The sequence below is a fragment of the Podarcis erhardii genome, assembly GCF_964252035.2.
Source record: "Podarcis erhardii genome assembly, chromosome: 9".
Lineage (NCBI taxonomy): Eukaryota > Metazoa > Chordata > Lepidosauria > Squamata > Lacertidae > Podarcis > Podarcis erhardii.
The window spans coordinates 35,667,728-35,681,802 of record NC_138512.1 but is presented as its reverse complement, the minus strand read 5'-3'; the positions used below and the strand labels follow the sequence as shown (position 1 = coordinate 35,681,802).

General features: G+C 41.6%; 1 protein-coding gene across 3 annotated transcripts in view; it reads right to left on the bottom strand.

Annotated features, from left to right (window-relative positions):
• Nucleotides 1-1,735: 1,735 nt before the first annotated feature.
• The window catches only part of SPOCK3 (SPARC (osteonectin), cwcv and kazal like domains proteoglycan 3), a 115,610-nt gene continuing 103,270 nt past the window's right edge, over nt 1,736-14,075 (bottom strand). For all 3 annotated transcript variants that reach the window (XM_081875402.1, XM_081875400.1, XM_081875401.1), the window contains 4 exons: nt 7,705-7,926; nt 5,313-5,375; nt 3,843-3,980; nt 1,736-3,023 (listed from right to left, as the gene is read on the bottom strand). In XM_081875402.1, the coding sequence (XP_081731528.1) occupies nt 2,863-3,023; nt 3,843-3,980; nt 5,313-5,375; nt 7,705-7,926 (584 nt within the window). In that variant the 3' untranslated portion in view covers nt 1,736-2,862. The remainder of the gene's footprint in view (nt 3,024-3,842; nt 3,981-5,312; nt 5,376-7,704; nt 7,927-14,075) is intronic.

The window sequence follows — 14,075 nt, the reverse complement described above, 5'->3', positions numbered from 1 at the left end:
GTCTCAAGGTCTGACCTTAGCCGCAGCACTGTTCATTGGCGAATTGTGTGAAAATAGCAGTGCATTAATTTAAGAATTACACCATGGAGGACTGCCATCATTTGAAGGGTTAAATGTTAACCATAAGCATCTTCTATCACAGCAGATGACGTTAGTAATCTGATTGCACAAGTTGCTGAACTTATGGAATCATCCCCTACCACATTATCACAGCTAATCAGAGTCTTTATTATCATGTACACCAAAGCCATTAAGGCTTGAGGGTCATGGAGGGGAAGCTGTAGCAGTCTCTGGGAATTCTGTCTCTCCTCAGGCTTCCTGTCTGCTTCATTGGGGATCTAGAGCATCTATACTTGGCATTGGGTAATCAGGACAGATTCAGGATTCTGCTGGTTTATCACCTGCCTTGCTTCCTAGAAGTCTGCCTGCCTGAGTTAACAGAGATGGTCTCCGAGGAAGCATTGAAGACTCCTAGACTGCTGGTTCTTGAGGACTTCAACATCCATTTATTCTGAGGCATTTTAGGACTTCGTGGTCACCATGACAACCACGGGGCTGTCCCAACACATTTTCTGCACGACACATTTGACGGACCACACTCTTGATCTGCTTTTCTTGACAGGCAGGAATAATGTGATCTAAGAGAAGGGAAGGTATTAATGTCAGCTCCTTGTGATGCTTGGATCACCTTCTGCTGAGATTTAGGCTTTCCGCAACTCAGAGGCTGATGGATTCAACTGGTTTCCAGACAGTTCTGGTAGATTTTCTGATTGATATGTCTGGTGCTCCTGTTGAAGCCATAGCTGATTTGTGGAATATGCTAATAGTGCCAGCTCTTGACATTATCACGCCTGAGCTCCTGCTCTTGTTTGATAGAGCCAAGTGAAGCTGCTCTGTTGCATACGGACACTAGTAAGTGATCAATATCCAACATACTTGTGGTGGAGCAAACTTGCAGATGAAGATGACAAAGAGAAGGAGAAGTGACTCATTGTACACAAACCTCATATACAGCTCTTAGAGCAAATGGATGAAGGATCCAGAAGAAGTCTGTATCCCTATAGACTACTCTAAGAGTACTGCTCCTATTCACCAAGCGAGTCTGAGACAGGGGAGTTGGTTATGGCTTGTATGCATTCCATAGAAATAATGCTTTTGCTGAAATTACCGAAAACTATATGGATTGTTGCCCAAAATTGCTGCTTGGTGGCCTGCATTTCTCACCTAATTTGGGTATAGTTTTTTATTTGTCTCAAAAGAAAAATGTTGCCAAGGGTTTGAAGGCAGCTATACCCATAAGAATCATTACAGCATTCAGGGTAAAAGTTGGTTATGAGAGTCTTTATTTTGCAACCTATACATAAACATAAAAAAGAAAACTGCAGTATACTTTAATGTTACATAAGATAATCATTAAATTTAGTTATTAAACCTATTGAAATTAAATGCAAAGAAGAAACCATTTTTTTCTTGCAATTAACTGCAGATAAAAATCAGGGAAAACAGTTAACACACAGTTGAAATTAAAACAACTGCTTGCATAATATTACACAGGTTCTTTCAATTTTATTATGGCACAAAGCCACAGGTCTGATATGAATGAAGGTAGTGGAGTTTTAGAACGTCTACACAATTAATTAACATGCTAACATAAATATAGTGATTAAAATAATTTTCTCTACAGTCAATTTTGAATGCAACCCTACTTAAGAATTATAATGTATTCTACATGGTAATTACATAACAATGGGGTGGGGGGTGGGAAATAATGTATTTCTCCATTCCAGCAGCAGTACCTATATTGATATTAAATTTGGAATTTGGAAATGCTCGGCTAATGCCTAATAATCTTATATTGGTATGCATGCTATAATTCTTTCTATTTCTATTTTGCAAGGCACCTTACAATAACTCCTCTAAAAATTTGAACTAATATCCAAACAGGGCATGAATTAGGAGAGAGATGCAAAATTAGTTTGAGTCTGGAAACTAAAAAGTCACAGTTAGGGTTCAAAAGCATTTCTTAGGGCACGTGTCATTCTCCAACACAGTAATATAAAAACACACTCTTTATGCAAAGTTTTCCCGTTAAAATATGTTAAACTAAAATTTATGGTTAGAATACTATAGAAATAAAAGTAAAATCATCAGGCTGCCTGCACGCATAACAAGCTTACATGATTTTGACATGAACAAGGAAAAAATAAAAGAACAAAAGGACAACAAAACTTTAGATTTGCAGAATCTATACTTTTCCTGGTTTACTGCATTTAAAATGTCATTTCAAGATGGTAGTAATTTCAGAGTCAAAAACATAACAGTTGCAAACACAAAGGAGGACCTGACACCTTCTTCTATAGTCACAGTTTCTCCACTCCTCTGGTAAATTATAGGCTGGTGACAGGTTATTTCCTTAATCAAACTTTCCTTATTGTGCCCATGCAAAGAAGTCCACATGGCCTTAATCACTGCTAAAGTTTAAGTTGCTTTACTTATCACAGAGCACTTGCTGGAAGCGGCCATACACACACAATTCCAAACAGAAGATGTCTTTTTCATGGAAGGTTTTAAGTTTGGTTGTCCTTATGATTATCTGCACATATTATTTTTTTAGTAGCACACATATGTTTCTTTCTTCAGGCTAGACTCCAGTGTGTTTTCTTCTGCTCAACGGCATATAAAAACAACACATAATATAATGCTTTTCATTTAAACAAAGGAAGTCTATGACTCCAGCTTCAATATTTCAAATAATCATACAAAATATACATGTTGTTTAGAATCCTTTTGACCTTCGAAGGTATAGGAATTTTCTGGGGCGTCATCTTGTAGAAAGAGACAATTTAGTCACAGCTAAAAGCATCAAATATATCCTTCATGGTCATCGTCGTCATCATCGTCCCCTTCATCCTCGTCGTCATCTTCAATTTCATCTTCATCATTCATCATATCGTCGTCCTCATCATCCGTCCATTCATGGAAATCACCGCTGGCAAAATCACCTGATGTTTCCAGATCAATAGCTAAAGGAGAATATAGCTGCATTACTTTGTGTCAAGTATTATTTAATGCTATTTTTTTATAGGTAAGATCATTGTTTTCCTAATTTTTTGGGGGTGGGGTGGGGGGTATATTTCTGGCCCAAGGGAGTTCAGAATCCAACTACTCAAAGAGCTGCTGTCCCTTTGGAGTCTTGCTAAGGCTGCACCCTAAAGTTGCTTTCATTGCACTTGACAATGCCATTGTCTGACTCCAAGGCACAAGTTTAACCATCTACTACAAAATGCATTTTGAAAAAGACTAGCAAAAACACAGGTAAGGAATACTGATAACTCAAGATGAGAGATATATATTTTGTCATTAAGTATAAATCCAAAATGGGCTTGTCAAAACTAATTTTAATTATTGCAAGCAACAAGCAGAAAATAACAGCTTCTAATTAGGAAACCCAAGAAAAGTGTGAGATGATGTTTTGAGTTGTGCTGTGTTTTATTATGTAAAAGGCTTATAACTGTGAAGGTGTAGATCACAATCTACGGGGGGGGGGGGGGGGGGGCTGATCCTGCACAACAGTCCTGTATCAGCAAATACTTTACTTGGAAATTTGCCTAACCAACAGAAAATTTGGGCTTGAGGCAGCTAGGAATGATCAGTTTTTAAATACAGTTGCTTTAAAAGCAAGTATCATCTATGTATTAAGAGAGATTCCAATTCTATCTATCAAGGAAATCAGATAACAGGCTATACTCTAGGTGGTAAATTCAGACCTCAAAGATCAGCTGCGGGGGGACCTGACAAACTTTTCTCATCCAAACAACTGGAAATGGAATTATGTGATTTACCACAGTCTGCAGCTCCATGTGTTCTGGATCCTGTTACCTCGTTGCCATATCTGTCCACGCACCAGCACTGTCCTGCACTTCCATGGCACTGAGTTGGCTTATAGTAACCATCTTCATCACATAAAGGTATATACTGCCCTGTGCAATAGACAAAAACATTACCAGGGATGTGCAGTCACTCTTGCAACATAAATGTCCTGGCTTCAACCAAGCAATGCCTGAATAGCTCAGTCGGTAGAGCACAAGACTCTTAATCTCTCAAGGTTGTGGGTTCAAGCCCCACATTGGGCAAAAGATTCCTGCACTGCAAGGACTATATTACCCTTGTGATCCCTTCTAACTCTACAATTCTATGAAACTTGTGAATCTGCGTATAATTTTTCTGTTGTTTCTCCTATTTCATTCTCAGGTTAAGTACTAATACAGTGGTACCTCGGGTTAAAAACTTAATTCGTTCTGGAGGTCCGTTCTTAACCTGAAACTGTTCTTAACCTGAGGTACCACTTTACCTAATGGGACCTCCCACTGCTGCCGCACGATTTCTGTTCTCATCCTGAAGGAAAGTTCTTAACCCGAGGTACAATTTCTGGGTTAGCGGAGTCTGTAACCTGAAGCGTCTGTAACCTGAAGTATCTCTAACGCGAGGTACCACTGTGCTTGTAAAGGTTTCAATAAATATCAAAGCATATTTCCCAATTGCTTGCCATAAAAGGTCTCTCTGTTCTACCAGGAAAGAAATGTCTACATTGTCTTTTCCTTGTTCTACTGATACCTAATTCATATTGTATTTTTTCATATGTTTGAATAGGGTTAAGATACTCTGCAAGAGATGTATTTCATGTTGGTTGCCATGGAAGAGTAACAGTGGCAAAGCCCAACTGAATTCAAAAGTCACTGAGTTCAATGGTGCTACTGGAAGGAATTTTTTGTTTTGAGTTCAATGGGACTTACTGTCAGGTAAGTATGTACAGGATTGCTACCTAAATTCTACTTAAGTTTATTAGGTATATCAGAATAAGAATACAATCTATTTTAAACACTGTAACATATGCAACAAATTTGGAGATAATTGCTTCAATTTAAAATACGAAGTCTTTAACTCTGATTATAATTATGCAAACTTTTAGATTCAATGAACAATTATTCACGTAAGAGATTTGAAGGAAATATTAAACAGAACATTTAAAACCATATGTTATTTTACGACTGAATCATCTATCCCTTCTTTTCGCAGTAGGTTTTATAAAGTGAAAAAATTGACATTATAGTACTGTAATAAAACATATGTAATATCTTGGAGCTGATAAGGTAATAAAAGTAAGTTTAATGGTTTTCAAAGACTTTATAAATTCTGTTACTGGAATTTAGTTTGGTCCATCATTTTAGGATTCATATTGATTTTCTGTTGCAATTTCGCTAGAGTTATTTATGTAAGCAATAAAAGCTTCAAAAGAATGATCTATGACTTACCTAGGAGCTTCCTTCCCCCTTGCTGTTTCTGAATGTTGCTGAGCTCTGTCTGGCAAGGTGGGTCTAGAATGATGACATTAGATAAGTTAAACTTCAGTTATGTGTGAGAATTTAGAAATGGCTTGCTCTGCTTACGATTTAACTTCAGGTATAGGATTTAAAAATGGCTTACTCTCAATGACATTGTTATTAACAGATGTGAACTGGAAGCCGGTTCTTCTACAGTCAGAATGTAAGAACAGTTTTGCTGTTTTAGAAAAAATACATATCTAGCCCAGCATTCTGACTTCATCAGAGGTCTTCCTCCAGATACCTCTATGACACTTGTAAGCAAAGCATAGCATTATCAATCTTTCACAACTAACATCTGTTAAAAAGAGGATACATGGGATGGTACTAAAGTTTTACTGAAAGTGGACCCACTGAAATTAATGGACCCAGTTTAGTTATGTTTACAAGTTTCAGCGGGTCTGCTCTGTTTTAAACTTCGTTGAATACTACCCTTGGCCTTTGACCTAGACTGCTGACCATCTTATAGACCTACTAACCAGATCTTGCCTGATATTCTTTAAGGCTATTGTAGTATTTTCTTTAAAAAAACAGTCTGAAAACTGCCAGATGATGATTAATTGCAATAAACAGTTTGACCATAGAAATTCTGCACTTTTAAATCTGCACTGGTTCCCAGTCTATTTCCAGGCTATCGTAAGTAATTGAACTCACAAATTAAATATTGTGAAGTGTGAAATAATATTTTGTAAACCTACTCTCACCATGAATCCTAGTATTATGAGGAGAAACAATTATCTTTATCCATCTAAGGTCCCCCCCCCCCCCATTATTAGCATCCTTGCACTTAGTAGATGGGGAAATATTTAAAATGTTTTAACTCTGTGCAATCTTGGCTTTAATATATATTCATCTGTATAACTCTTAGTAGTCACTGATCAGCAGAATTCTACTAAAATAATATTGGATGAGTGAATCCTGAAACGATTTTATTTATTTATGCATGTGCATACATGTGTTTGCTTTAATAGCTATTATCTGGGTCACAAGCAGAAGAAAAGTCTCAAAATACAAGTACTTTAGAATGCTGTGTCTTTAGAGTAACTCTACAATGCAAGCATATTTCACAAATCTGAATTTCCTTGAGCACAGTACAAGGTTAAATACTTTCAAGTCCCGTTCATTTCAGTAGAAAAGTTAAGCACACACTTAAATCTTTTGCATTGAAATTGAAAAGTTCTTAATACTGGCTGGATTGAGCTGTGTGTGTGTGCGCGCGCTTGTGTTCAACAGCTGCATCACTTTCACTGATTTCCTCTATTGTCAATAGCTTTGCTATTGAGCTAAATTTAAGACTAAGTCCATGTTACTTTTGATTTTGTTTTATTATATACCAAGGTTACACTTGACTAAAATTGTGTTACTGCTTGTTTAGTCCAAACAATGCTGAAATGCTACTGATTGTTGCAAATTCTGCAGTTTTTAATGGAATACACAATCATAAAATCTGTTCAGTATATATATTGAACAAATTTTATGATTTTTTAATATATCTGTTGCAAAAGACTTCAAACATCAATAGACCTTTTGTGCATTAGTCATGCAAATGAGAGAATCAATACAGATTGAAATACAAACTGACTATTCATGCAGATCAATCTGTATTTACCCTTCATTTTCGATTTTGAATTTTACCTTGGGGGAAAATAGAAAGACAAACAAAATGCTTGAATGGGTTATGGAGATTCTGTTTAGAAACAGCCTCCTTAGAAAGGGGTGGCTGTGTGACAAGAAATATGCCAATTCTATAGATACTAAATTGAAAAACAAAGTATCCAACACAAGCCAGAGAATCAGAAGACAAACCCAACTATTAGAAAGAAATTGCTATGCTTATTAGTAGCACTTTTTGTAAATTTATTATAAAACAACCCTATTATATACCTTTTATCTAGTGTGTATTTTTTTATACTGGGTTGCTGAAGAGTGATCCTTCTTTAAGCAGACGACTTTGTGCAAGGGATGGTGTCAGAGTTTTCCTGACACACTTTATTTCACCCTGTATTAGAGGGAAACCTACCCAACAGGAGTCATGTTTTAGTAATTTGCAATAGGAAGCAGGAGACAAGGAAGCCCTATTGCATTATCACAATGCCTTTTATGGTTCTCTGGATCCTACCCACTGTAACTTTTCACAGCCCCTTAAAAAGTGGATTTGTCACAGAAACTCTTACTTTTCCATAACCTTATATAAAATTTAATCACACACACACACACACACACACACACACACAGAGAGAGAGAGAGAGAGAGAGAGAGAGAGAGAGAGAACTAAGAGTTAAATGTCTAACATCAAAATTTTCAAGTTGTTCTAGCATTGTACCTTGCTGTCTCTGAAAGCAGTAGCACCACTCATTGTTAGATATCAAACTGTCTTTGTAAGTGTCACAAGAGTTGAAGAATGCCTTGGTGCACTGTTCATTCTTGTCAAGGTAAATGCTTCCAAGCTCTGACTGGTCCAGTAGGAGGTCGTAGTTCGTATCAAGCCTGTTAAACATCCAGCCAAGAGAGTCCTTGCAAATTGGCAAAATGCTGGTATCAAATCCTAAGAGGCAGAAATACAAAAAAATTGAATGAGAGAAAGATTCAGCTAGTTCACAACTTGGCAAAGCCAGGTAAGTCATGGAAACATCTTTATCAGTCAAAAATAAGTTCAGAGTATGTGCTGATGACCAGCTTGTAAAAGTAACATGATAACTGCATAAAAACAAGAGTATCTGCATCTATTACTTAACATAGCATTTAATCTCAAGACACTTGACAACAAATGCTTGCTTGAAAATTCTAGGCATGCAACAGTGGGAAATAATTATTGCACCCTGACTTCAGCAATGCTGACATCCATAAAATGAGAAGTAACTGGGTATGTACCCGGGAAGACTAGTATGGTTATATAAAATTGGTAAGAAAGGGAGACTGAAGTCCAGATAAAAACAGTGGAGAATGACACAAGGAACCATAAAGAAAGCATTGTGCTGCTACTTTGGCTTCCTACGTAGAAAGGTATGCCAGTCTTCCTTCTTGCTCTCAAGCAAATCCAGTCTTCCTTCTTGCTCTCAAGCAAATCAGGATCTGTCGTTCCAGTGAGCACTCAGGGATGATTTCCTTAAGAATAGGTTTGATCTTCTTGCAGTCCAGGGGGCTCTCAAGATTCTCCTCCAGCACCATAATTCAAAAACATCAATACTTCTGCGATCAGCCTTCTTTATGGTCCAGCTCTCACTTCCATACATCACTACTTGGAAAACCATAGTACCGGCAGGCAAATATTCTATGTAATATTTTATTATTATTTATCCATAATATAAAGAAACTGAAATCACAGAGAACAACACAATTTTCAAACTGGGCTGTCACAAGCAAAGCAAGAATTATACATGCCGACACCTGACAATATCAAAAAGCCAATTCATGCAAAGTTCCACGGATGTTTTCAGCATGACTTGCTCCCTGTATGCATCACCAGTGCAGCTTGTAGTGTAGGGTGCAGCTATTACATGGCAAAATCCTAAAAAGACTCATCCTTGAAAACAGAAAGATGTGAAGAACTAAAATCCTGTAATGGCTGGGAACTAAACACAGAAACCATGCTGAGTAGGATCTGTACACAGCCTAGACGAGGCACTGAGGGATGCAGTGACTGGAGATAACTAAAGGAAAATGAGAGTTCCTGACCATGCCTGAAGACATCAAGCACACCAAAATATACATTATCTGCTGCAGGATCTCTAAGGGAAGAGTTACAGATAGGTAGCCGTGTTGGTCTGCCATGGTCAAAACAAAATAAAAAAATTCCTTCCAGTAGCACCTTAAAGACCAACTGAGTTAGTTCTAGGTATGAGCTTTCGTGTGCATGCACACTTCTTCAGATACAGTGTATCTGAAGAAGTGTGCATGCACACGAAAGCTCATACCTAGAACTAACTCAGTTGGTCTTTAAGGTGCTACTGGAAGGAATTTTTTTATTTTGTTTTGTCTAAGGGAAGAGTTATATTGACCTGTTTTCAAATGCTTTCCCATTTTCAGAATAAAATAACCGCCAGCAACAAGAAGAAATTCTTTGTGGTTTCAAATCCTAAAAAATCTTCACCAAAATATTGTGTTATTTATTGTTTATGTTGGCAGAAGTTACCTGAAGTTACCTACAGTATCTTGTATGCCATCTTTTGTTTGAGGAACTGCTTAGCATCAAAATACAACTTACCTTACTCCCCCCTCCGCCTCCTCTAAAATGTGGCTTAAACGAGCCAGTTTTATTTTAAAGAAAAAATCTGAGGTGTGCCAGCTGCCTGCTAGAAATTTCTCCTCTTAGCTACTATTTGTGTGAAGGTGGTGTTTATTGTAAAAAACTACTTCTGGAGCAAATAGCAGCCAGTGAAATATAAACCTGGTCTGAAATATGGCCTCTGGTCCAATTGCGGGTACTTTCAACCAAACAAAACCATTCCATATTATTTTATTGTGCTCCTCCGATAAAATTACCCTTTCCAGAGTAACAATTCCATACTCTCACTCAGTTTTCTGATAGCCACACTCCCTGCCATGCACATATTATGATGTTTTCATCCAATAGCACAAAAAAGGCAGTAAATCCCTTGCCACATGTAAACCGTAGTGTAGTGAAGTGAAGGGAACTGTGGTCTTTCAACAACTCTCGGCATCCTTAACAAACTACAGTTCCCAGAATTATTTGGGGGAAGCCATGAAGAAGAGAAGAGTTTGGATTTGATATCCCGCCTTTCACTCCCCTGCAGGAGTCTCAAAGCGGCTAACATTCTCCTTTCCCTTCCTCCCCCACAACAAACACTCTGTGAGGTGAGTGGGGCTGAGAGACTTCAGAGAAGTGTGACTGGCCCAAGGTCACCCAGCAGCTGCATGTGGAGGAGCGGAGACGCGAACCCAGTTCCCCAGATTAGGAGACTACCGCTCTTAACCACTACACCACACTGACTGTAAATTGGTATGGTACTGTTTTAAATGCACAGTCCAGATGGGGCCAGGTGTGTGCAACAGCTGTAGTTATGGGAGGAAAGGGTGATTGTCTTCATATGTTGCAGAGCTGAGCTGTGGTATGTAAACCTAGTTGAGCCAGGGGTGTCTGAAATTAAACCCAATGACAGTGTGCAGCTGGAAGTGGAAGGTGTTGATTACCTCTAACACATGTGGCGGATTCAGTTGTTGGTCTTTTTCACCCACACTTCAGGGCACTAAATGGACCCTTTTCTTTATTAATTATTGAATTAATATCTTGCCTTTCCTCCAAGGAGCTCAGCCTGGCACAAATGGCTCTTCCCCTCTCCTTGCTCTCCTTACAACAGCCCTCTGAGACAGATTAGGCTGAAAGGTAATGTCAGGGAACTGCCATCGGAAAGGCAGGTGGTGGAGGGGCTCTCGGAAGCTAGGAGAGACTCAGCAGCGGAGGAAGGTACCAGCAGGGGGAGAGAGGGAGATCAGAGAGAAAGTGAGTCAAAGGGATGGCTCAGGGAGTCTTCAAGCGAGTACAGTGGAGAAGTCTCAGGACCTCCTATAAGTACACCCACTCCTCGCCGGAAACTGTCGCGCAGAGAATCCAGAAGACGTGTTTCCGTTAAGGAGCTTTTATGCTGGAGTAGATTCCGTAAACGCCCACTATCGGATTCTGCCAGCGATTAAGGGAGTCATGTTTAAGGGCTCCGCTAAGGACAGAGTTTGAGAACCATGCCCAAACTCTGAGGGACTAAGCTTTTACGCACAAGCAGCTCATCATCCCATCACAGCAATCCGACAGTCCCTGAAAGCCGCTTGTGCAAGGAGAGGCATCATGAGCAACCCAACCGGAGCCGGAGACACAGGAGGAGCTGGAGCGGGTCCAAGCCTGGAAGAAAGGTACAGGGTGTTGGAACTCCAGCTAGCGCTGCAAACGGCGAGGCTCGAAGAGAGGCGGGCTCAGGATGCAGACAAGGGAAAAACCACCCCACTCGCAAGGAAGGTGCCAGGGTTGGTGCAAAAGTTTGGGGGTGATCCCAGAAATTATCAAGCCTTTAGGACAGAGATGCAATACGCCCTCAATCTGCAGTTTGATGACTTTCCCGATGAGGAATCGAGAGTGGCGTTTGTCATTGGGCATCTCGAAGGGGGGGCGAAAGACTGGGTGAGGCCCCTGATGGCAGCGAACAATGACGCCCTAAAAGACTCGAGAAAGTTTTTCACGCCATGGACCTGATGTTTTCCAGCGAGATTGAGCAAGGGGTGGTGCGCAGACAGTTGATGGCGTGTAAACAGGGGAACCGATCCGTCCGAGAGTACTGGACAGAGTTTAAATTGGGGTGGGACCTGTCTGCGGACCCCATTCAAATGCTGTTCGAAGAAGGGCTGTCCTCGGTGGTGAAAGACGAACTTTCCCGCGCGCCCAGGGTGGAGTCTATGGACCAGCTGACCAAATCCGCGCTTGCCATTGGAGCGCGCCAGGAGGCGAGAGCCTTGGAAAAGCGGGAAGGGAAAGGGGAACGTTGGAGTGAGTTCCGCATTCCAGAGATGCCAGAGCAGTCCCCGCCAGTAGAGCCGATGGAGATTGGAGCAGCGCGCGCGCGCGGAGCTTCAAACACCAACGAAGGGCGGAAGAAGGAGGGAAAGAGCGCCAAGAAATGTTTCCTCTGCCAACAGCAAGGTCACTTTGCCAGAGTCTGCCCTCAAAGGAAGGGATGGCAAGGAATGGCGGGAGCTGTTGGGGGTGAAGAGGAGGGGGTTAAGGAGCAGGTAAAAGCCAACGCCTGGTTGCCAGCATCGGGGCACAGCAGCCAGGCCAAAGATCAGTGAATGTGCCCAAACCTGAACCCCCAAGACCAGTGCTTGTCGTAGAGGTGGTGCTAGAGCTGCCAAACGGACATCTGCTAAAGATAAAGGCGCTATTGGACTCAGGCAGCTCCTGCAATTTCATGAGCAAGGAGTTTGCAGCTGAACACCAGATACAGACTATCCCCTTGAGTAACCCTTTGCAGGTGACAACGATTGATGGGAGGGAACTGTTGGGTGGAGAAGTTAACCAACAAACTGTCCCCATGATAATGAAGGTGGGAAGACACACGGAAGTAATAGCGTTCAATGTAGCCACCCTGGGAGGAGCGCCCATCATATTGGGAATGAGCTGGCTAGCGCTGCACGATCCGCTAGTGGGTTGGCACCAGCGGGTAGTTTCCTTTGGGTCAGCACATTGCCTAGCACACTGCAAAGAGGGGGAGGCTCAGGGAGGAGCCCAGGCCACTCTAGCAGGGATGGAAGTAACAGATAAGGGGAAGATACCACAACAATACGCCGATCTGGGTAACGTCTTCAGCGAAAGAGAAGCAGATAAACTGCCCCCGCATAGACCCTTTGACTGTCAAATTAACCTACTCCCAGGAGCCCAGCTGCCAGTGGGCAAGCTGTACACCATGTCTGACAGGGAGATGCAGGAGTTAAGGGAGTTCATTGACAAGAACCTCAAACGAGGTTTCATCAGGGAGTCACGAGCGGTGGGGGGTAGTCCAGTGTTCTTCATGGACAAAAAAGACACGAATAAACCCAGATTGGTCGTGGATTACCAGGCCGTAAATGCAGTGTCAGAACCAGTGACTTTCCCCATGCCCAGAATCGATGACATTTTGACCCGAGTGAGGAAGGGGAAAATTTTCACCAAACTGGACCTGAGGGGGGCTTATAACCTGATACGAATGAGAAAGGGAGATGAATGGAAAACTACCATGTTCGCCCCCTTGGGGGCCTTTGAGTACCTCGTTATGCCCTTCGGTCTACAGGCAGGCTCAGCCTGTTTTCAATCATTTATGAATCACGTCCTGGGACCTTTACTTTACAAAAACTGTGTGGCATTCTTAGATGACGTATTGGTGTACTCAGAGAATGAGGAGCAGCATGTGCGGGACGTAAGAGAGGTACTGAGCAGACTGCAAGCAAACCAGCTGTGGGTGAAACTGGAGAAGTGTCAGTTTCATACCAGAGAGGTGGAATTCCTGGGGTATCGTTTGTCAGACAAGGGATTAGCCATGGATCCCAGCAAGGTTCAAGCGGTACTGGAATGGAAGACACCTAAAACAAAGAAGGATGTGCAAAGGTTCCTGGGGTTTGGAAACTTCTACCGGAAGTTCATCAAGAACTTCGCCCACTTAACGGCGCCCATCACGGATTGTCTCAGCAGCAAGAAGAAATTTGTCTGGACGGAAGAAGCGCAGCGAGCGTTCGAAAAGTTAAAGAAGGCGTTCGCGTCGGAAGAACAACTTTTGCACGTGGATCTGTGGCAACCAATGAGAGTAGAGACCGACGCATCAGACCGAGCGGTGGGGGCGGTGCTTCTTCAGCCGGGAAAGGATACGTCGGAATGGAGACCGTGTGCCTTCTTCTCGCGGAAATTGAACAAATCCGAGAGGAACTACACCGTGTACGACCGAGAACTACTCGCCATTCATGAAGTGTTCCGGAGATGGCGACACTTGCTGATTGGAGCGCAGCACAAGGTCCAAGTGCGCACCGACCACAAAAACCTAGAATACTGGAGAACTGCCCGAGTACTGAACCAGAGACAAGTGAGATGGGCCCAGGAGTTCTCCAAATTCCATTTTGAAATTTGCTACGTGCCCGGGAAGGAGAATGTCAGAGCGGACGCTCTCTCTCGAAAACCAGAGTATTTAGAGGGAGAGGGAGCGCCAGAGGAGAGACATATCA